The sequence below is a fragment of the Coregonus lavaretus genome (genome assembly GCF_964263955.1).
Source record: "Coregonus lavaretus genome assembly, chromosome: 20".
Lineage (NCBI taxonomy): Eukaryota > Metazoa > Chordata > Actinopteri > Salmoniformes > Salmonidae > Coregonus > Coregonus lavaretus.
This window is the reverse complement of record NC_140007.1, coordinates 24,007,719-24,025,549: the sequence shown is the minus strand read 5'-3', so window position 1 is coordinate 24,025,549 and position 17,831 is coordinate 24,007,719. Positions and strand designations below refer to the sequence as shown.

Genomic DNA, 17,831 nt, shown 5'->3' with positions numbered 1-17,831 from the left:
TATATATTTTATAGCATTTGTATCTTATGTGTGAATTTTGCTGTGAAATGTTTGTCTTATCCGACTTGCCACAACTGAAGTTCAATCTGGGAAAAATAAAGTTACTCTATTCTATTCGTAGTCAGCAAAAGCAATTGGAGCACTGAGACGCCTTATCTTAGTGCTCATTCCGCTGTCTTTTGTCTGACTTATCTGATTGCACCACATCCTCTTAGCCTGTAGGGTGTTACCTTAATATGAGAGAAAGTGTTGATTAAATAGAGCACACACAACCCCCTTTGTCATTTGGAACCTATTCTCACACCATGTCATGCATGTTATAATTAAAAATCTACACCAGTCATGTGGGGTGAGGTGGTGACAATGAGGGCCAGGCAGGCAATCAGAGTAGGTTTGTGTCTTAAATGGCATTCTATTCCCTTTATAGTGCACTACTTTTGACCAGAGCCTATGGGCTCTGGTCAAAAGTAATGCACTATAATGGGAATAGAGTGCCATTTGTGATGCATCCCTAGTTGGCTCCTGGATGAAATGGATCAATGTTGTGTCTTTGATGAAGGTTGTGCAGTGTGAGAGTCAGCTCTCTCTCTCTCTTTCTTTCTATAGTGGGGAAAACTCAAATAGAAAACCATCTTTGTATTGGTCTGTATTAGTAACATGAACAAAGGATATTGGGCCAGATCCTGCTGATAGATGTGTTCACCTGCTGTGTTCTGAAGCGAACAAAACATCAAAGGTTGAACACAAAGGTAAAAGAAAGGTTATGAGAAGGAATATGGCCTCTCAGTAAATCATTAGTGAAGACAGGTGTGTGTGTGTATTTATTTAGGCCTGCTTTACTTACACAGATATTGTAACAGCTGCCCTATTCAGTTGTTTCATTTGATTTATCATAAACATTAGAGCTTCCTAGAACATTGCTTCTACATCGGCATTGCTTGCCATTTGGGGTTTTAGGCTGGGTTTCTGTGTAAGCATTTTGTGACCTGCTGATGTAAAAAAGGGCTTTATAAATACATTTGATTGATTGATTAGGAACTAGGCTATAAGCAAGTCTTATTGTAGGCCTAATAAAAAAAAACAAGCATATCATTCCCAACAATGCATCCCCTCCTCGCTGTGGTCCTAGTCATGACTGTGTCACCAGCCTGGGTGTCACTCATCCTACCAATAGAAGTCATTTGGCCCTCGCCCTCTGTCTGAGCTAAACTAGCTGCGAGCACTCCCACAACAACAGCATTGACGTCACTAGCCATCGGTCCGGTTGGATATGGCTGCAAAACTGCAAGAGAGAGCGAGCCGTGATAGAAGGGAATAGCAAAGCGGCGCTGGGGGCGGCCATTTTAGGAGTATCACGGTTGCCGAATACATCTTCTGAAATTGTTTTTCTTGAGAGAGCTATATATTTTATTATAGGCGAGGATATAAGAAGGTTGTTTTTATTGTCCCTTGTTGTCAATCGAATTTGGGATGCAGATCAGAAGGTATAAACATTTTGCATCCGTTGTCGGATTGGTCCTCGGACTATTATGTGCGGTGGAGGCAGCTAAAGGTAAGCCAAAGACGAGGGTTTATCTCTGTATTGTCTGTCTATATGTTCGGGCGAACGAACTCCTTCCATGTAAGGAAAATTAAGGCCAATGCTCTGTCTTGCCTACACATTGTTTACTATAAAAGGCTACAATTAAAAACTCAGATGATATGGCATTCCTAAAGGATGTATCTGGTCAACCTACTGATTGCCATAGCGGATGGATGTCGCTCACTACAAAGTAGGCTTTTCGTCTGTGTCAATGCATCACGCGACACTGTAGCTATTTGATCAAAAATGCAATCAAAACCAACTTAAATTGTTTCCATTTAGTATCGTCACTGTAATTTCAATTAGTATCATGAAATCATGAGGGGGCATTATATCTGTATGGATGAACGAGGTTGTTTTCTGTTTCTCCCCTCTGCCTGACATCAATGCTATTTTGGGTGCCCAGCCATTGTAGGCTTATCTGCATAAAAACAATTCAATTTGCAAACACGCACTTTGGCATTACATTTCATATAGCCCATAACTAAAAATGTTTTTAAAAAACTTATCAGAGACCATACTATGGTTATCCTCTAGAGGCTTCCCCTTGCCTGCTTCTTTCACCTGTTTTTATTGTTCAGGGCCCGGTTTCACAAAAGCATTTTAAGGCTAAATTCATCGTGAACTTAGCCTTAAAATGCTTTTGGGAAACCGGGTGCAGAAGGCTACGTAGCACTTGTGTAACATGGATAATGTTTTTTTAAAATCTACTTTACCCCAAAGCCCTGAATTTAAGTGCTTGTTTAAATGCTTCAAACACATTGTTAGGCCTATTTCATTTTATTTAACCAGACAGATTTATTTGATTCGGTAGCCTAATAGTTTATCTACGCTGCAGGCGCACAAAGTCTGATCGTTGCTTGTTAACTACGCATTGCAGATCCTCCTCACAAGCACCATTTGTAGCTGGGTTTAAAAATGAATGTGTTATCATCACAGGCTTAGCAAAATCCCTATTATACTAATAGTACAATGCTGCAGGTGCATCAGCGGTCCTCACTGAAATGCCAAAGATATGATGGATGGATTAGACACAAGAAGAAATAGTTTGCCAACACTGAATGCCTTTGCTGCAGGGCAGTCCACGTCGCTCCAGCAGTTCAATATTGAAAGATGAAGACCTCTCAGTATCAATGTATAGGCTACATATCGACCTTTTTCCAGTGACCTCTCAATGTGAACGCTCCAAATGTAGCCTACTTTTCATGTTAAGGCACGTGCGCATCAGAACAGTACACAACATGCGCTGTTAGGCGCAACACTGGAGATGGAAATGTATCATTTTTTCCCACGGCACACCCATTTTCAAGCTCAAAACGACAGGCTCTGAGTAATAGGAAAACGTTCATATTCGTCTTCATTCTTTTAGCAAGGGTCATATCGATTTAAGATCCGAAGATGTCGTATAGTGAAGGCTCCACCAGCGACTCTTGTTCTTTGTGATAACTGTGTTGCCATGTCAGGTAGCTGAGGATGCATGGCAAGAGGCCACCATTGAAAAGCAATAACGTCCCTTTCCGTGATTGCATCAAATTGTAGCCTATCCATGTGGTGACTAAGTAATTTAATTACTCAGTCTAGACATGATTTGAATACCATGCAAATAACGGAGTAGCCTATTCAATATTTGAGACAATAATGGATACATTTAGCTAAAGGCTAGTTTGTGCTTTACAATTTACAATTAGAAAATACAAAAGGTAGGCTATGCTTTTTCTTCCATGATTATTGATTGATTAGCCTATGTCATCATTGTAAATACTGATAAAAAATGTTTCTTTGGATTATGCTGTATGGATTAAGGTCAAGTGCCTTGCAAAAATATACATCCCCCTTGGCGTTTTTCCTATTTTTTTGCATTACAACCTGTAATTTAAATTGATTTTTATTTGGATTTCATGTAATGGACACACAAAATAGTCCAAAGTGGTGAAGTGAAATGAAAAAAATAACTTGTTTCAAAAAATAAATAATGGAAAAGTGGTGCGTGCATATGCTATGAAGCCCCTAAATAAGATCTGGTGCAACCAATTACCTTCAGAAGTCACATAATTAGTTAAATAAAGTCCACCTGTGTGCAATCTAAGTGTCACATGATCTCAGTGTATATATACACCTGTTCTGAAAGGCCCCAGAGTCTGCAACACCACCAAGCAAGGGGCACCACCAAGCAAGTGACACCATGAAGACCAAGGAGCTCTCCAAACAGTTCAGGGACAAAGTTGTGGAGAAGTACAGATCAGGGTTGGGTTATAAAAAAAAATATCAGGAACTTTGAACATCCCACGGAGCACCATTTTAAATCCATTATTAAAAAATTGAAAGAATATGGCACCACCACAAACCAGCCAAGAGAGGGCCGCCCACCAAAACTCACGGACCAGGCAAGGAGGGCATTAATCAGAGAGGCAACAAAGAGACCAAAGATAACCCTGAAGGAGCTGCAAAGCTCCACAGCGGAGATTGGAGTAACTGTCCATAGGACCACTTTAAACCATACACTCCACAGAGCTGGGCTTTACTGAAGAGTGGCCAGAAAAAAGCCATTGCTTAAAGAAAAAAATAAGCAAACATGTTTGGTGTTCGCCAAAAGCCATGTGGGAGACTCCCCAAACATATGGAAGAAGGTACTCTTGTCAGATGAGACTAAAATTGAGCTTTTTGGCCATCAAGGAAAATGCTATGTCTGGCGCAAACCCAACATCTCTCATCACCCCGAGAACACCATCCCCAGGGTGAAGCATGGTGGTGGCAGCATCATGCTGTAGGGATGTTTTTCATCGGCAGGGACTGGGAAACTGGTCAGAATTGAAGGAATGATGGATGGCGCTAAATACACATAATTCACAAGCATTTCGCTACACCCGCTACAACATCTGATAAACACGTGTATGTGACAAATAACATTTGATTTGATTTACAGGGAAATTCTTGAGGGGAAACCAGTTTCAGTCTTCCAGAGATTTGAGACTGGGACAGAGGTTCACCTTCCAGCAGGACAATGACCCTAAGCATACTGCTAAAGCAACACTCGAGTGGTTTAAGGGGAAACATTTAAATGTCGTGGAATGGCCTAGTCAAAGCCCAGACCTCAATCCAATTGACAATCTGTGGTATGACTTAAAGATTGCTGTACACCAGCGGAACCCAACCAACTTGTAGGAGCTGGAGCAGTTTTGCCTTGAAGAATGGGCAAATCCCAGTGGCTAAATGTGCCAAGCTTATAGAGACATACCCCAAGAGACTTGCAGCTGTAATTGCTGCAAAAGGTGGCTCTACAAAGTATTTACTTTTGGGGGGTGAATAGTTTTGCACGCTCAAGTTGTCAGTTTTTTTGTCTTATTTCTTGTTTGTTTCACCAGAAAAAATATTTTGCATCTTCAAAGTAGTAGGCATGTTGTATAAATCAAATGATACAACCCCCCCCAAAATCAATTTTAATTCCAGGTTGTAAGGCAACAAAATAGGAAAAATGCCAAGGGGGGTGAATACTTTCGCAAGCCACTGTAACGTTAGCCTATAGAGGACCTTCAGCCCAGTACCAGGCAGTGTATGACTCTCTTTTGGCATTCTGTGTTTGGATAGTGCACCTGCTCACTTCCCAGCTCTTATCAGGAAAGCGACCTGTGAAATCCACATCTTGCTGTGAGCTTCTCTTTGTCTAAAGGTCAATTGCCTCGATGCAATGCATCAACAATAATTGTGTTCTGTTGCATGCTTGTGTGATCATGACATGCTCATGCACTTTTCTCACTACAAAAGACCATTTAAACAATTCGCATTGCTCATTCAATCAATAGATTTGTGTTTTTAACACTGTGTTGTTTCAAAGGTTTTTCTATTGTGTCCACTGGAAGGTCCTTTCTTGACTTATATAAATATCCTCAGAGTGTATGGGTATGATGCATTGGCATGATATGGCAAGCGTAGAGATCCAATGATGGCAGGCCTGGTACTGTCTCCTAGTAACCAGTTATGTTATTAATAAAGTAGGTTCACACATTCAAACGTGTCACTACTGTATGCAAAGAGAACACAAAGTACTGGCTTTTAAGGTCATCATTCCTAAGATTATATGGACAGGGGGAACCTGATCCTACATCAGCACTCCTACTCAGGCTGTTATTGAATAGGGGCCCAGACACCACTCTATCTGCAAGCATCTCTTGGTCTATCCTAATTTTAGGCGCATCCTTATTTTAAGTGGCCAAAATTACGTTTGCATAAGCCAAGCATAGCCAGTCTGTCAGCCTGGTGGACAACATGTGCCTCTTCCGCAAAAATATACTCTGTTCAAATTTCTGAGGCACTGGTCTTTCCTCAATCATTTGACTCACGGGGAGAAACATAGTTTATTGAAGGAGTTGTACACTTACATGATTGGAATGAATCCTGCTTGGATGGGTTTAGATTATGATTGATAATGGCACAATCATACTGTGGGATGTTTTCTAGCTTTCTGATGTTACCACACAAAGTGTATCCAGCCAATCGCTCCCCATATGCCTCCCAGTCAAATGCTTGGCCTGCCTGAGCAGAGCTCTGCATGATGATGCATGGGCCTCAGCCTCTATACACAGACAAAGAAGGCCGGCTGCTAGGATATCTCGGCAGCTCATTCATCATCCAATTAACAAATTGGGTTCCCAGCTTTCTGTTCAGTGGAGTTAACAAATGCACATATCATTATTATATTAAAGATCATGTGCGAGTGTTCCCAGGCCTGCTACTTGCTTTGCCTGCCATTCATTAGGGAGACATGTTGTTTTAACTTATTGATGCCTGTGGATTGTAGTCTACAGACCTAGCACTGATACAGAAGGTTGGTTTGATTACAAAGGGTAAGAGTGAAGACAAATTCCATGTTTTGTAAACGTGACAAATGCAAACCCTTAAAATGCATTTTCTATATTTTTTGAAGTTGTGTTTGAAATCGGTGGACAGGTGCACCTCAGAGGCCACAGGTTGTTTTAAACACCAAGGCCGGTTAGCCCGCATGGTCTAAGTGTGCTAATAGTAGTGGTCTTCTTATCACAAAATAGTAAGCAAAAAAGTCTGTGACGAATGAATGCATGATACACCAGGAATCTGTTGTCGTAAACTAAACATTTTGTGGATACTCGTATAGATAACAATACCCACATTTCCCCCCTATGATATTGTTACATTTAGTTGCGTACCATTGTTCAGCACTGAAACCAGGATTACAGGTTTGTTTTCCTAGCAAACCAAATTTGGCTGGTATCGATGGCATTATAGGTCAAATATGAAATATAAAGGAGAGAGATATTTACTGTTATTCTACTCTATTAATGAGCACAGCTCTTTGTTCCTGTACTAGGCCTAGGCTGTAAGGTTCGTTGAATGTCATTGCTTTCAGCTGGGAACTGGTGAAGAAAATGCCACCTACCACCAAGTGATTTTGTTTGGTATATTTTGTGATTTTCTTCAAACATCTATCCCCGTGACACAATTTCTTGTAAAGCCATCTATTATCAAACTACATTGCTGGAAGAAGCCCTGTATTAGCCTACAGTTTAAAGTGCATGTTCATTGTATGTAGGCTATACAGATGGTGTATCGAATATGGTCACTACTCACCAATTCCTGTGATTTCCCTCACCTATCTCCCTCAGATCACAACAAAACATTAGCCTTTTTTTCCGTAAGATAATGATAATGCCTTGAATGGATTTCTCACCCCCTTCCTGCAAAACTATTCTTGCCATATAATGAGGCCCCTGTCTCAAAGTTAACTCTTGAATCGTTGCCTCATTTATTCATAGAATTCACAGTGGAACAAAGAGCTTTTGGGCCCAGAGTTGGAATTGGAACGTCACAATGCGGTCACTGTTAAAAGCCCCCCAAGAATACGCGAATGAGATCATCTTCAGAAAGTGCATAGTTTGAGCATTTCGATTTTCTTCAGTGTGCCATTTTTTTGCCAGAGAAAAAGACAACCAGTGACAACCAGCTTTAAGTAGGCCTGGTGGTGACTTTCTTTCGACTGGTCCCTTTGGCAGCTGAATCGAGTCAGTGACCTGTTAAGAATGGGTCATTCAATTGTGAATATTAAATCATTCTTCGTCACACTCGGTCAGCTGGCCATGTTGTTGTGTCTACATTCACAGAACATACAGCGGAACAGCTGATGCATAGATTAACATAAATATGGCAGTCTGGGAATGTATGAAATTTAGATTTCATTCAGATAATTTATTTGCCATGGTAAAGTCACAATCTGTAGCTTTGTCTACAAATGTGAGTATTTACATTTCCCCATTCCCATCCCTCAGCTTTCCAAACGAAGTGACAGGATCAGGCTGTTGAAATTGCAGATGGTGCGTTCAAGAAATTTCGGTTCAGTTACAACACTTTTAGGCTACATCAGCATGACATTTGATCATGGTGAACAGTACAGGAAATGTAGGGTTTTGGAATAAAACAAGCCAACAGAAACTCCTATGAAAGCTATGGTATTGAAGAATATAATCAATGGATTTTCAGAATGAATTGCTGAATGGAAAGCCTAAGGCGTCAAATATATTGACCGTAATGAAAAGAAAAAATGACGCCTCCTGATCTTGTCACTAACAATCCTTAACAGTGTCCTAATGATGAAACATTTTACAGTGCTTGGTAATGGTGAAACCACAAGTTGCCATTTGTGGCCCTTGTAACATAAGCAGAGGTGTTTGGTTGTAATTTGAGCCATAAAGCAGAGGCACTGCCTTATCTGGTGTGGCATCTCTCGCCCTTCCCAGAGCTTCTTTGTTACTAGGGAGAAATATAGCCCTCTGGAGCTTTGTGTTTGAACACATGAATACCAGAAGCCGTCCTGGGAAACGGGTAACCAGAGAACCCATTTACCTGCTGCAGTCACACATCCACAGGTCTCACCGGCCTCCGCCCCAGTCCCTGCACATGACTGCAGACTCCTGCAAACTTTCACTCCCTCACTCTCACTGCATGGTCTCTTGTGTGTCTCTCTTTCTCACAGAGAGGTGATTGAGTTACATTCAAGCCCTCAATGCCCCCACCCTCCACCACCCACCTTCTCAGAGAATAATGGCCTTGTTGTAGCGGTGGATGGTGGTAGGGTTGATTGGTGGAGGGATGGGGGGGTGATTGTGATTGCTCGGTGGACAAACAAACGTTGTTGCCTGGTTAGGGTGCTTGATGAGAGGCTCTCCTGTGTTTTGTGTGAGCAGGGATATTTAGGGAGTGGGGCCCTGAGGCCTGGGTTTGCCCAGAGGGCTCTAGTGAAGACTACGACGGCTTCCCCAGAACAGTTCACGCTCTGTGGCGGAGGCGGCTTCTGTCAATAAGCACAGCAAACACAGAAGTGTGCCCCCAATGTTTTGGACTGTGGACAGATTGAGTCCATTGATTACCCCATGTCAATAGAATTCAAAGGTCCACCACTCCTCCGTGTTGTAGGTTAAGTCATGCCTCGACTTGAATTTGGATTAATCGAATACCATCACGTTTTGTCAACCTTGTCTGACTGGTGTTTCCACTAGATCATTTTACCTTAGACATAACACTAAAGGCGTCAGCATGCTTCAGTTTGGTGAACCGAACGAGTGTGCTCGCATACTCCCTTAAAATACCTTCGCATGAAAAACAGGAAAAAAGCGGCAATAGTACTTTTTGTCCATTTTGAGACGTCGTAGCCAGTCCCTAAAAATAGTCATAATTAATCTATGATAACTCAAGTGTCATTCTTTTAGATTTTTTTGCGGAGGAGATCTAAAGTCGCGCAATTTTGCATCTGACTAGGATGTTTGGTGCAGAATTCTCAAGTGAAACAATGTGCATGAGGACAAGTCGTCTTCTCGTTGAATGACTACAGGCACTTCATTGAAGAATGCCTACTGTTGACCAATTGCCAACGATGCGGCGTAGACTTTGACTACCGACTTCCGCTTGCCTTGAGAGAAAAAATGTGTGCCCGAACCGCCGAAAAAAAAACCTTGCCGAAGTCCAAAACGTCATAATATATGCACAAACTGTTTTGGCTGGGAAGCATGCAGACGCCTTTAGTCTTTGAAGCAACACACACAGGAGTCAGGGCTGGTGCAAAGGGGGTTATGTGTTTTGTTTTTTTGAACATGCACCTGATTGCATCATCTCTATAAGCGTTCAACACATACAGTGTTTATAGAACCACTTGAGTCAAATACCGTGGAGTATTCTAAAGTTGTGGGGAGAGCTGTTGGTTTCAATTGAGCTGGAATGCAATGGAACTCCATTTCCTTTTAGATGGGGAAAAATAAAATCTGTTAGCCATTAGATTGCAGCATGCACTGTATAGCTCCACCAACAACTACAACAGCCTAATTCAACTCCTGCCTGTTTCATTAGTACACAACAACCACTGAGGCTCCCATTACCATCTGATATGAGTTAATCTGATCATCACAGATTGATCATCTGATATGGTGATGCCGCAGTCAGGAGTACAGTGCTGTACTTCTCCTCTTAGCCCGCGGTGGCCCAGCGTTATTTTATCTGCTTAGGCCTGTTGCTGGGCCAATAGTAAAGGCTATGGACAATAGGCTAATGGACACGTGCAGAGCAGAGCGCTTCAGCAGTGAGACAGGGAGATAATGGGAGTGCATCAGCTCCCTGTTTAGAGGTAGAGATGTCACAGTGGTAGCTAGCATGGGGATACTACTTTGTGTAGTGTGTGTGTGGGCGTCCCATTGTAATGCGGGATTACCAGGGCCTATTGTGGGCCTGTAATTCTCACAGGAAGTATTTGAGCACAGTTAAGAGGTCAAACCATACTGGGATCTTTTCAATAAAGAGAATGCTGCTTAACAGGTCTGTGGTTTGTTGTGGTCCTTTTGAGTAGCCTACATTTTACTGCCCTGCCTCTTTTTGTACAGTACTTCTGTATTGGGAACTACTACCTGTATACACATTTGGAGCAGCAACTGATGCCATTTTCCCCAATGTTATCATACCATAGGATCAGAAGCTATCATTTTACTGTAAAAACAGTAGCACTCATTCTAAACAAACTGTGTGATTGTCAGCATGGTTGTAACAAATGTGCTGAGAACTATGTTGCTTGACAAAGACTTGCGAGGTCTGTGACCTACTTCCGCCTAGAAGAATGCTCTGGTTGGACACCCCTTCAAATTAGTGGACTCTGCTATTTCAGCTACACCCGCTGCTGATAAGTTTATAAAAATGAGCACACTGCCATGCAATCTCCATAGACATTGGCAGTAGAATGGCGCCACCTTTCCAACAAGTCAGTTCGTCAGATTTCTGCCCTGCTAGAGCTGCCCCGGTCAACTATAAGTGCTGTTATTGTGAAGTGGAAACGTCTAAGAGCAACAACGCCTCAGCCGTGAAGTGGTAGGCCACGCAAGCTCACAGAATGGGACCGCCGAGTGCTGAAGCGCGCAGCGTGTAAAAATCACCTGTCCTCGGTTGCGACACTCACTACCGAGTTCCAAACTGCCTCTGGAAGCAACATCAGCACAAGAACTGTTCGTCGGGAGCTTCATGAAATTGGTTTCCATGGCCGAGCAGCCGCACACAAGCATAAGATCACCATGCGCAATGCCAAGCGTTAGCTGGAGTGGTGTAAAGCTTGCCGCCATTGGACTCTGGAGCAGTGGAAATGCGTTCTCTGGAGTGATGAATCATTCTACACCATCTGGCAGTCTGATGGACGAATCTGGTTTGGCGGATACCAGAAGAACGCTACCTGCCCGAATGCATAGTGCCAAGTTTGGTGGGGGAGGAATAATGGTCTGGGGCTGTTTTTCATGGTTCAGGCTAGGCCCCTTAGTGCCAGTGAAGGGAAATCTTGACTATTTTGTGCTTCCAACATAGTGGCAACAGTTTGGGGAAGGCTCTTTCCTGTTTCAGCATGACAATGCCCTCATACACAAAGCGAGGTCCATACAGAAATGATTTGTCGAGATCAGTATGGAAGAACTTGATTGGCCTGCACAAAGCCCTGACCTCAACCCAATCGAACACTTTTGGGATGAATTGGAACGCCAACTGCGACCCAGGCCTAATCGCCTGACCTCACTAATGTTCTGGTGGCTGAATGGAAGCAAGTCCCTGCAGCAAGGTTCCAACATCTAGTGGAAACCTTGACTGGTACTGTGTATAGACTCGGGAGAGGCGAAGGTTGATAGCCATGTGTCAGAGGATACACCGTACAACTGGCAACCCAAGTCAGCATGCATGCGCCCGGCCCGCCACAAGGAGTCGCTAGAATGCAATGGGACAAGGACATCTCGGCCAGCCTAACCCTCCCCTAACCCGGAAGACTCTGGGCCAATTGTGCGCCGCCTCATGGGTCTCCCAGTCGCGGCCGGCTGCAACACAGCATGGGATCGAACCGGGGTCTGTAGTGATGCCTCTAGCACTGCGATGCAGTGACTTAGACCGCTGCGCCACTCGGGAGGCCCAAGGATATTTTATCAGGATATTATCAGGCTACAATGTTTTTATTTGTTGGCTTTATGTAGGCTATTTTTACATAGTTGGCAATAGAAGTTACTTTGAGATTTGTATAATTTTTCATTTCAATTTAGGTACAATTTAGATTAACCACATGACAATGATTTTGGGATACGAATACCTTATTATAAATTAAACTGTTCCATGAAAATGTGCATATGGAAATCATAACTGGCATGCAGATCGGCAGAAATGGTAAGATAAATTGGCACTCGACATGAAAAAGGTTTAGACAGTAGCCAATAAGCTATTGTGGCTATTTGAGCATAATGTAGGCCTACCAACAAAACCAATGGAACAAATCCCATAACATTTTCACATGGAAATAGCTTTTGATTTCTATGATATAGCCGACAGTAGCCTATATGTGGTGTTCAATGCAGGCCTACATTGCATGAGACTTTTAAAAACTTAACTCCACATTGCTGACCTATACTTATCTATAACTGGGCTAATAACTCGCTAATTAGCAAAGAATATCAACAAATGTGCACACGCGGCTCTGCGCTCTGATCTGAACTAATCTGCAAAGCGCATTCACTCGCAGGTGATTGAAAGACCGCTCATGGGCTACCCCCGCCAATAGAATTCTACTTCATTGCGCTACAACAATATCACAGACTCAATCTTACAAAGTTAGATTTGTTTTGGTTTGTTGCATTGAAAAGGGGCTGATATAATGTTGATTCGATCACAGAAAAAACTTTGATCTATATAGTGCAAACTAATGGGGTGAACTCAGTGAAGTTCAATCTCTTGCTTCTCTGCGCGGCATGGCATTTCTTCTGCGCGACAGTCCTGGAGGATGTGCGCAGTTTAGAGAGAACATTACTTGTCAGAACACACAATGAAACCTGCATAGGAAGGGAAAGGCCTCAGCTCCCTAGCGTAGAGCCTTCACTCCTTTATTTAGGGGTCTTGCTAGTCGCTGAACTTGTGAGTGAATGAAGCAGGGCTCTTTGTCAATTCATCTCTCCTTGATTCCTCGCATAATCTCACCTCATCTCTCCTCGACCCCTTCTAAAAACACATTGGAGAAGAACGCATTAGGCGAGGGACCTTCTCCTCCAATATGGTTGGGTAGGAGCCGAGGAGATAGGATGCAAGAAATCGCAAGAAGACCAATTGAGATTAGCCCAGGAGCATCCCATTATAGGATTAGGCCTAGATGTCTGTAGGTTTACTGTACATGATGGGTAACAGGATTGCATACCAGGTACAGTACAGTGTCCTGTGCACTGCACATGCAAGTGTGTATGTCCACTGCAGGCTTTACATATTGTTGATATCACACATAACAGGTGAGTTAGTGGTGGGCTGGGGGGGCTTTAAAGTGGATTCATCCTAAGGGCCCTCTATGTCCACAGGGACAAGCCCGCATTTGCTCACAGAATGCTCTAGGGTTAGTGGACTGTTGTCCCACTGTTATTGCCTTGTCTGGAAGTGACTGTGCTATTTTAAAATCAAAGTTTATTGGTCGCGTACACAGATTTTCAGATGTTATCGAAGGTGCAGTGAAATGCTTTCTAGGGCAAATACGTTGTGCTCCAGTGTGCACTGGAATGCTGAAGCAAGCAAATGCATTTGTCTTTGTGAGACAGTGGGCCACATCAAGCCGTTTGGGATCTGAATTCCTCCTCGCTCTTGGCTTCGAGATAGTTAACCCCTACACATGCACATCATACACATTATTCTAAGCCATCCACATCTCCCTACCCCCATTTTATTATCTTATCTGTCTGGCTCCATGATTAGGGCCTAGACCCATTAGTTGGACTTAATTAGCCTCAGTTGCATTGTCTATGTCTTGCAAAGCACTTAGAGAAGTCTGACTAACAGTAAGACAATTTGTTTTGGTCATGGGGTCTGCTAGTGCTCAGTATTTTTTTGGGGACAGCAGATTTAGAAAAATGCTGAGTAGATCATGTGTTAAAGCTTTTATACCAGTGGAGGCTCCTCATAGGAGGAAGCTAGTGTGTGTGTATATATATATATATATATATATATATATATATATATATATATATATATATATATATATATATATATATATATATATATATATATATATATATATATATATATATATATATATATATATATATATATATATATATATATATATATATATATATATATATATATATATACTACCAGTCAAGTTTGGACACACCTACTCATTCAAGGGTTTTTCTTTATTTAGTACATTATAGAATAATAGTGAAGACAGCAACTATGAAATAACACATATGGAATTATGTATTAACCAAAAAAGTGTTAAACAAATCAAAATATATTTTATATTTGAGATTCTTCAAATAGCCACCCTTGGCCTTGATGACAGCTTTGCACACTTTTGGCATTCTCTCAACCAGCTTCATGAGGTAGTCACCTGGAATGCATTTAAATTAACAGGTGTGCCTTCTTAAAAGTGAATTTGTTTAACACTTTTTTGGTTACTACATGATTCCATATGTGTTATTTCATCTTTTTTGTCTTCACTATTATTCTACAATGTAGAAAATAGTAAAAATAAAGAAAAACCATTGAATGAGTAGGTGTTTCAACTTGATATACACACAGTGCATTTGGAAAGTATTGAGACCCCTTGACGTTTTCCACATTTTGTTACGTTACAGCCTGAATCTAAAATGGATTAAATAAAAAATGTCCTCATCAATCTACACACGATATACCATAATGACAAAGAGAACAGGTTTTTAGAATTGTTTTCCCAATTTTATATAAAAAAACAGAAATACCTTATTTACATATGTCACGCCCTGACCTAGAGAACTCTTGTTGGTTGGGTCAGGGTGTGAGTTTCAGTTTGAGATCTATGTGGTTATATTCTATGTTGGAGATCTAGTATGTGTATGTCTAGTTTTGGCCGGGTGTGATTCCCAATCAGAGGCAGCTGTCGCTCGTTGTCTCTGATTGGGGATCATACTTAGGTAGCCTGGTTGCCTACCTTAGTTGTGGGATCTTGACTCTGGTTTGGCTTGTTTGTGTGTAGCCATTGTGAGCTTCACGTTACGTTGCTTTTGTTGTTTCTGTTGAGTGTTTTTATTTGTTCTAATAAACATGTACGCATACCACGCTGCACCTTGGTCTGACCCGTCTCTCAACGACCGTGACAACATAAGTATTCAGACCCTTTGCTATGAGACTAGAAATTGAGCTCCATTGACTCCTGTTTCCATTGATCATCCTTGAGATGTTTCTAAAACTTGATTGGAGTCCACCTGTGGTAAATTCAATTGATTGGACATGATTTGGAAAGGCACACACCTGTCTATATAAGGTCCCATAGTTGACAGTGCATGTCAGAGCAAAAACCAAGCCATGAAGTCGAAGGAATTGTCCGTAGTGCTCCGAGACAGGATTGTGTCGAGGCACAGATCTGGGGTAGAGGACCAAAAAATGTCTGCAGCATTGAAGGTCCCCAAGAACACAGTGGCCTCCATCATTCTTAAATGGAAGAAGTATGAAACTACAAAGGCTCTTCCTAGAGCTGGGCGCCCAGCCAAACTGAGAAATCGGGGGAGAAGGGCCTTGGTCAGGGAGGTGACCAAGAACCCGATGATCACTCTGACAGAGCTTCGGAGTGCCTCTGTGGAGATGGGAGAACCTTGAAGAAGGACAACCATCTCTGCAGCACTCCACCGATCAGGCCTTTATGGTAGAGTGACCAGACAGAAGCCACTCCTCAGTGAAAGGCACACGACAGCTCGCTTGGAGTTTGCCAAAAGGCACTTAAAGGACTCTCAGACCATAAGAAACAAGATTCTCTGGTCTGATGAAACCAAGATTGAACTCTTTGGCCTGAATGCCAAGCGTCACGTCTGGAGGAAACCTGGCTCCATCCCTACGGTGAAGCATGGTGGTGGCAGCATCATACTGTGGGGATGTTTTTCAGCGGCAGGGACTGGGAGACTAGTCAGGATTGCTGGAAAGATCAATGGAGCAAAGTACAGAGAGATCCTTGATGAAAACCTGCTCCAGGGTGCTAAGGATCTCAGACTGGGGCAAAGGTTCACCTTCCAACAGGACAACGACCCTAAGCACACAGCCAAGACAATGCAGGAGTGGCTTCGGGACAAGTCTCTGAATGTCCTTGAGTGGCCCAGCCAGAGCCCGGACTTGAACCCGATCGAATATCTCTGGTGAGACCTGAAAATAGCTGTGCAGCGACACTCCCATTCCAACCTGACAGAGTTTGAGAGGATCTGCAGAGAAGAATGGGAGAAACTCCCCAAATACATTTGTGCCAAGCTTGTAGCGTCATACCCAAGAAGACTCGAGGCTATAATCGCTGCCAAAGGTGCTTCAACAAAGTACTGCGTAAAGGGTCTGAGTACTTATGTAAATGTGATATTTCAGTTTTTTATTTCTTATAAATTTGCAAAAAAATTCTGAAAACCTGTTTTTGCTTTGTCATTATGGGATATTGTTTGTAGATTGATGAGAGGAAAAAACAATTTAATCAATTTTAGAATAAGGCTGTAACGTAACAAAATGTGGAAAAAGTCAAGGGGTCTGTATACTTTTCGAATGCACTGTATGTGTGTGTGTGTGTGTGTATGTATGCATGTATGTGTGTGTATACATACACAAACAAAAAAACAAGAGTATGTGGACACCCCTTCAAATTAGTTGATTCTGCATAATAAAATTGGTTCATAGAGGCATTTTCGATATGTTCCCCCTTTTCTTAACTCTGGCTGACGTGGGTGATGTAGACAAGGATCACATGCGTAAATTGATGGGGTTATATCTGAGCCAAACTCTGCTCAAATTTGAGGATTACTTCCCTTCACAATGTGATCCACGCTCGGGAAAGCAGTGGATGTGTAATCCATCCACCAGCACTGAAGAGACTCACATCTTGTCACTGGTTCTTGAGGATAAACTATTGGAGCTACCTGTGACCAAGGCTTGCGCGCTCGTTTTAATGAGATGCCTTTCCACATTCTGGCTGTTCAGCAGTGGAGAATACCTGCTACTCAGTGAGATGGCAGTGAAGACGTTCATCCCCTTTCATTCTACCTACTTATGTGAGACCGGCTTCTCCTCTCTTGCTTCAACAAAATCTAAGTATTGCTGCACACTGGCTATTAAAAACACCTTGAGTGTCCCTCCTCCTTCTGTCCGAGGTTTGACCTGTTGGTGTCAGAGACAGGCACACCCGTCTCAATGATTAGGTGAGTCAAACATCTTGTACTATTATTTGTTTATAAAGATTGTTGTTACATTGTTTTTATTGACAGCCCAGGTAATGTGATATGACTAAATTATGTTTTTGTTTTGTCATTTATAGACAGACAGCCCCTGAAGACAGCCCATACAGACAGACAAACTAGACAGCCCTTGAAGACAGCCCATGAAGAAAGCACAGAGAGAGACACTGCCCATGAGTACAACACAGACAGACAGGCAGGCAGGCAGGCAAACAGATAGACAGACAAACCATGAACGAAGCAAAGTAAATAAATGATTCATTAATTTAGTGTAAAGTAAAAGAATCAATGAAAGAAAATGTTTTTATAAAGAAAATTTATATATTTCTTACCAAAGCGGTCCCCAGAGGAAGGCCATGCCTTGCTGGTCCCTGGCACAACAAAGTTTTGAGAAAGTCTGGTATAGACAACAGTACGACGTCAATGCTTAGGAAGGATGGGAGGTATTACCTGAGCGGGGCTGGGTCTGTCTATGAGTCAATATCTTACTGCGGCCTTGAAATATCAAGAGA

The 17,831-nt window shown here is 42.3% G+C and overlaps 1 protein-coding gene across 1 annotated transcript in view; it reads left to right on the top strand.

Annotated features, from left to right (window-relative positions):
* The first annotated feature begins 1,269 nt into the window (after positions 1-1,269).
* Positions 1,270-17,831, top strand: part of clstn1 (calsyntenin 1) — a 75,567-nt gene continuing 59,005 nt past the window's right edge. Inside the window, exon 1 of the mRNA XM_084184849.1 lies at positions 1,270-1,552. Within this exon, the coding sequence (XP_084040975.1) occupies positions 1,471-1,552 (82 nt within the window). The 5' untranslated portion in view covers positions 1,270-1,470. The remainder of the gene's footprint in view (positions 1,553-17,831) is intronic.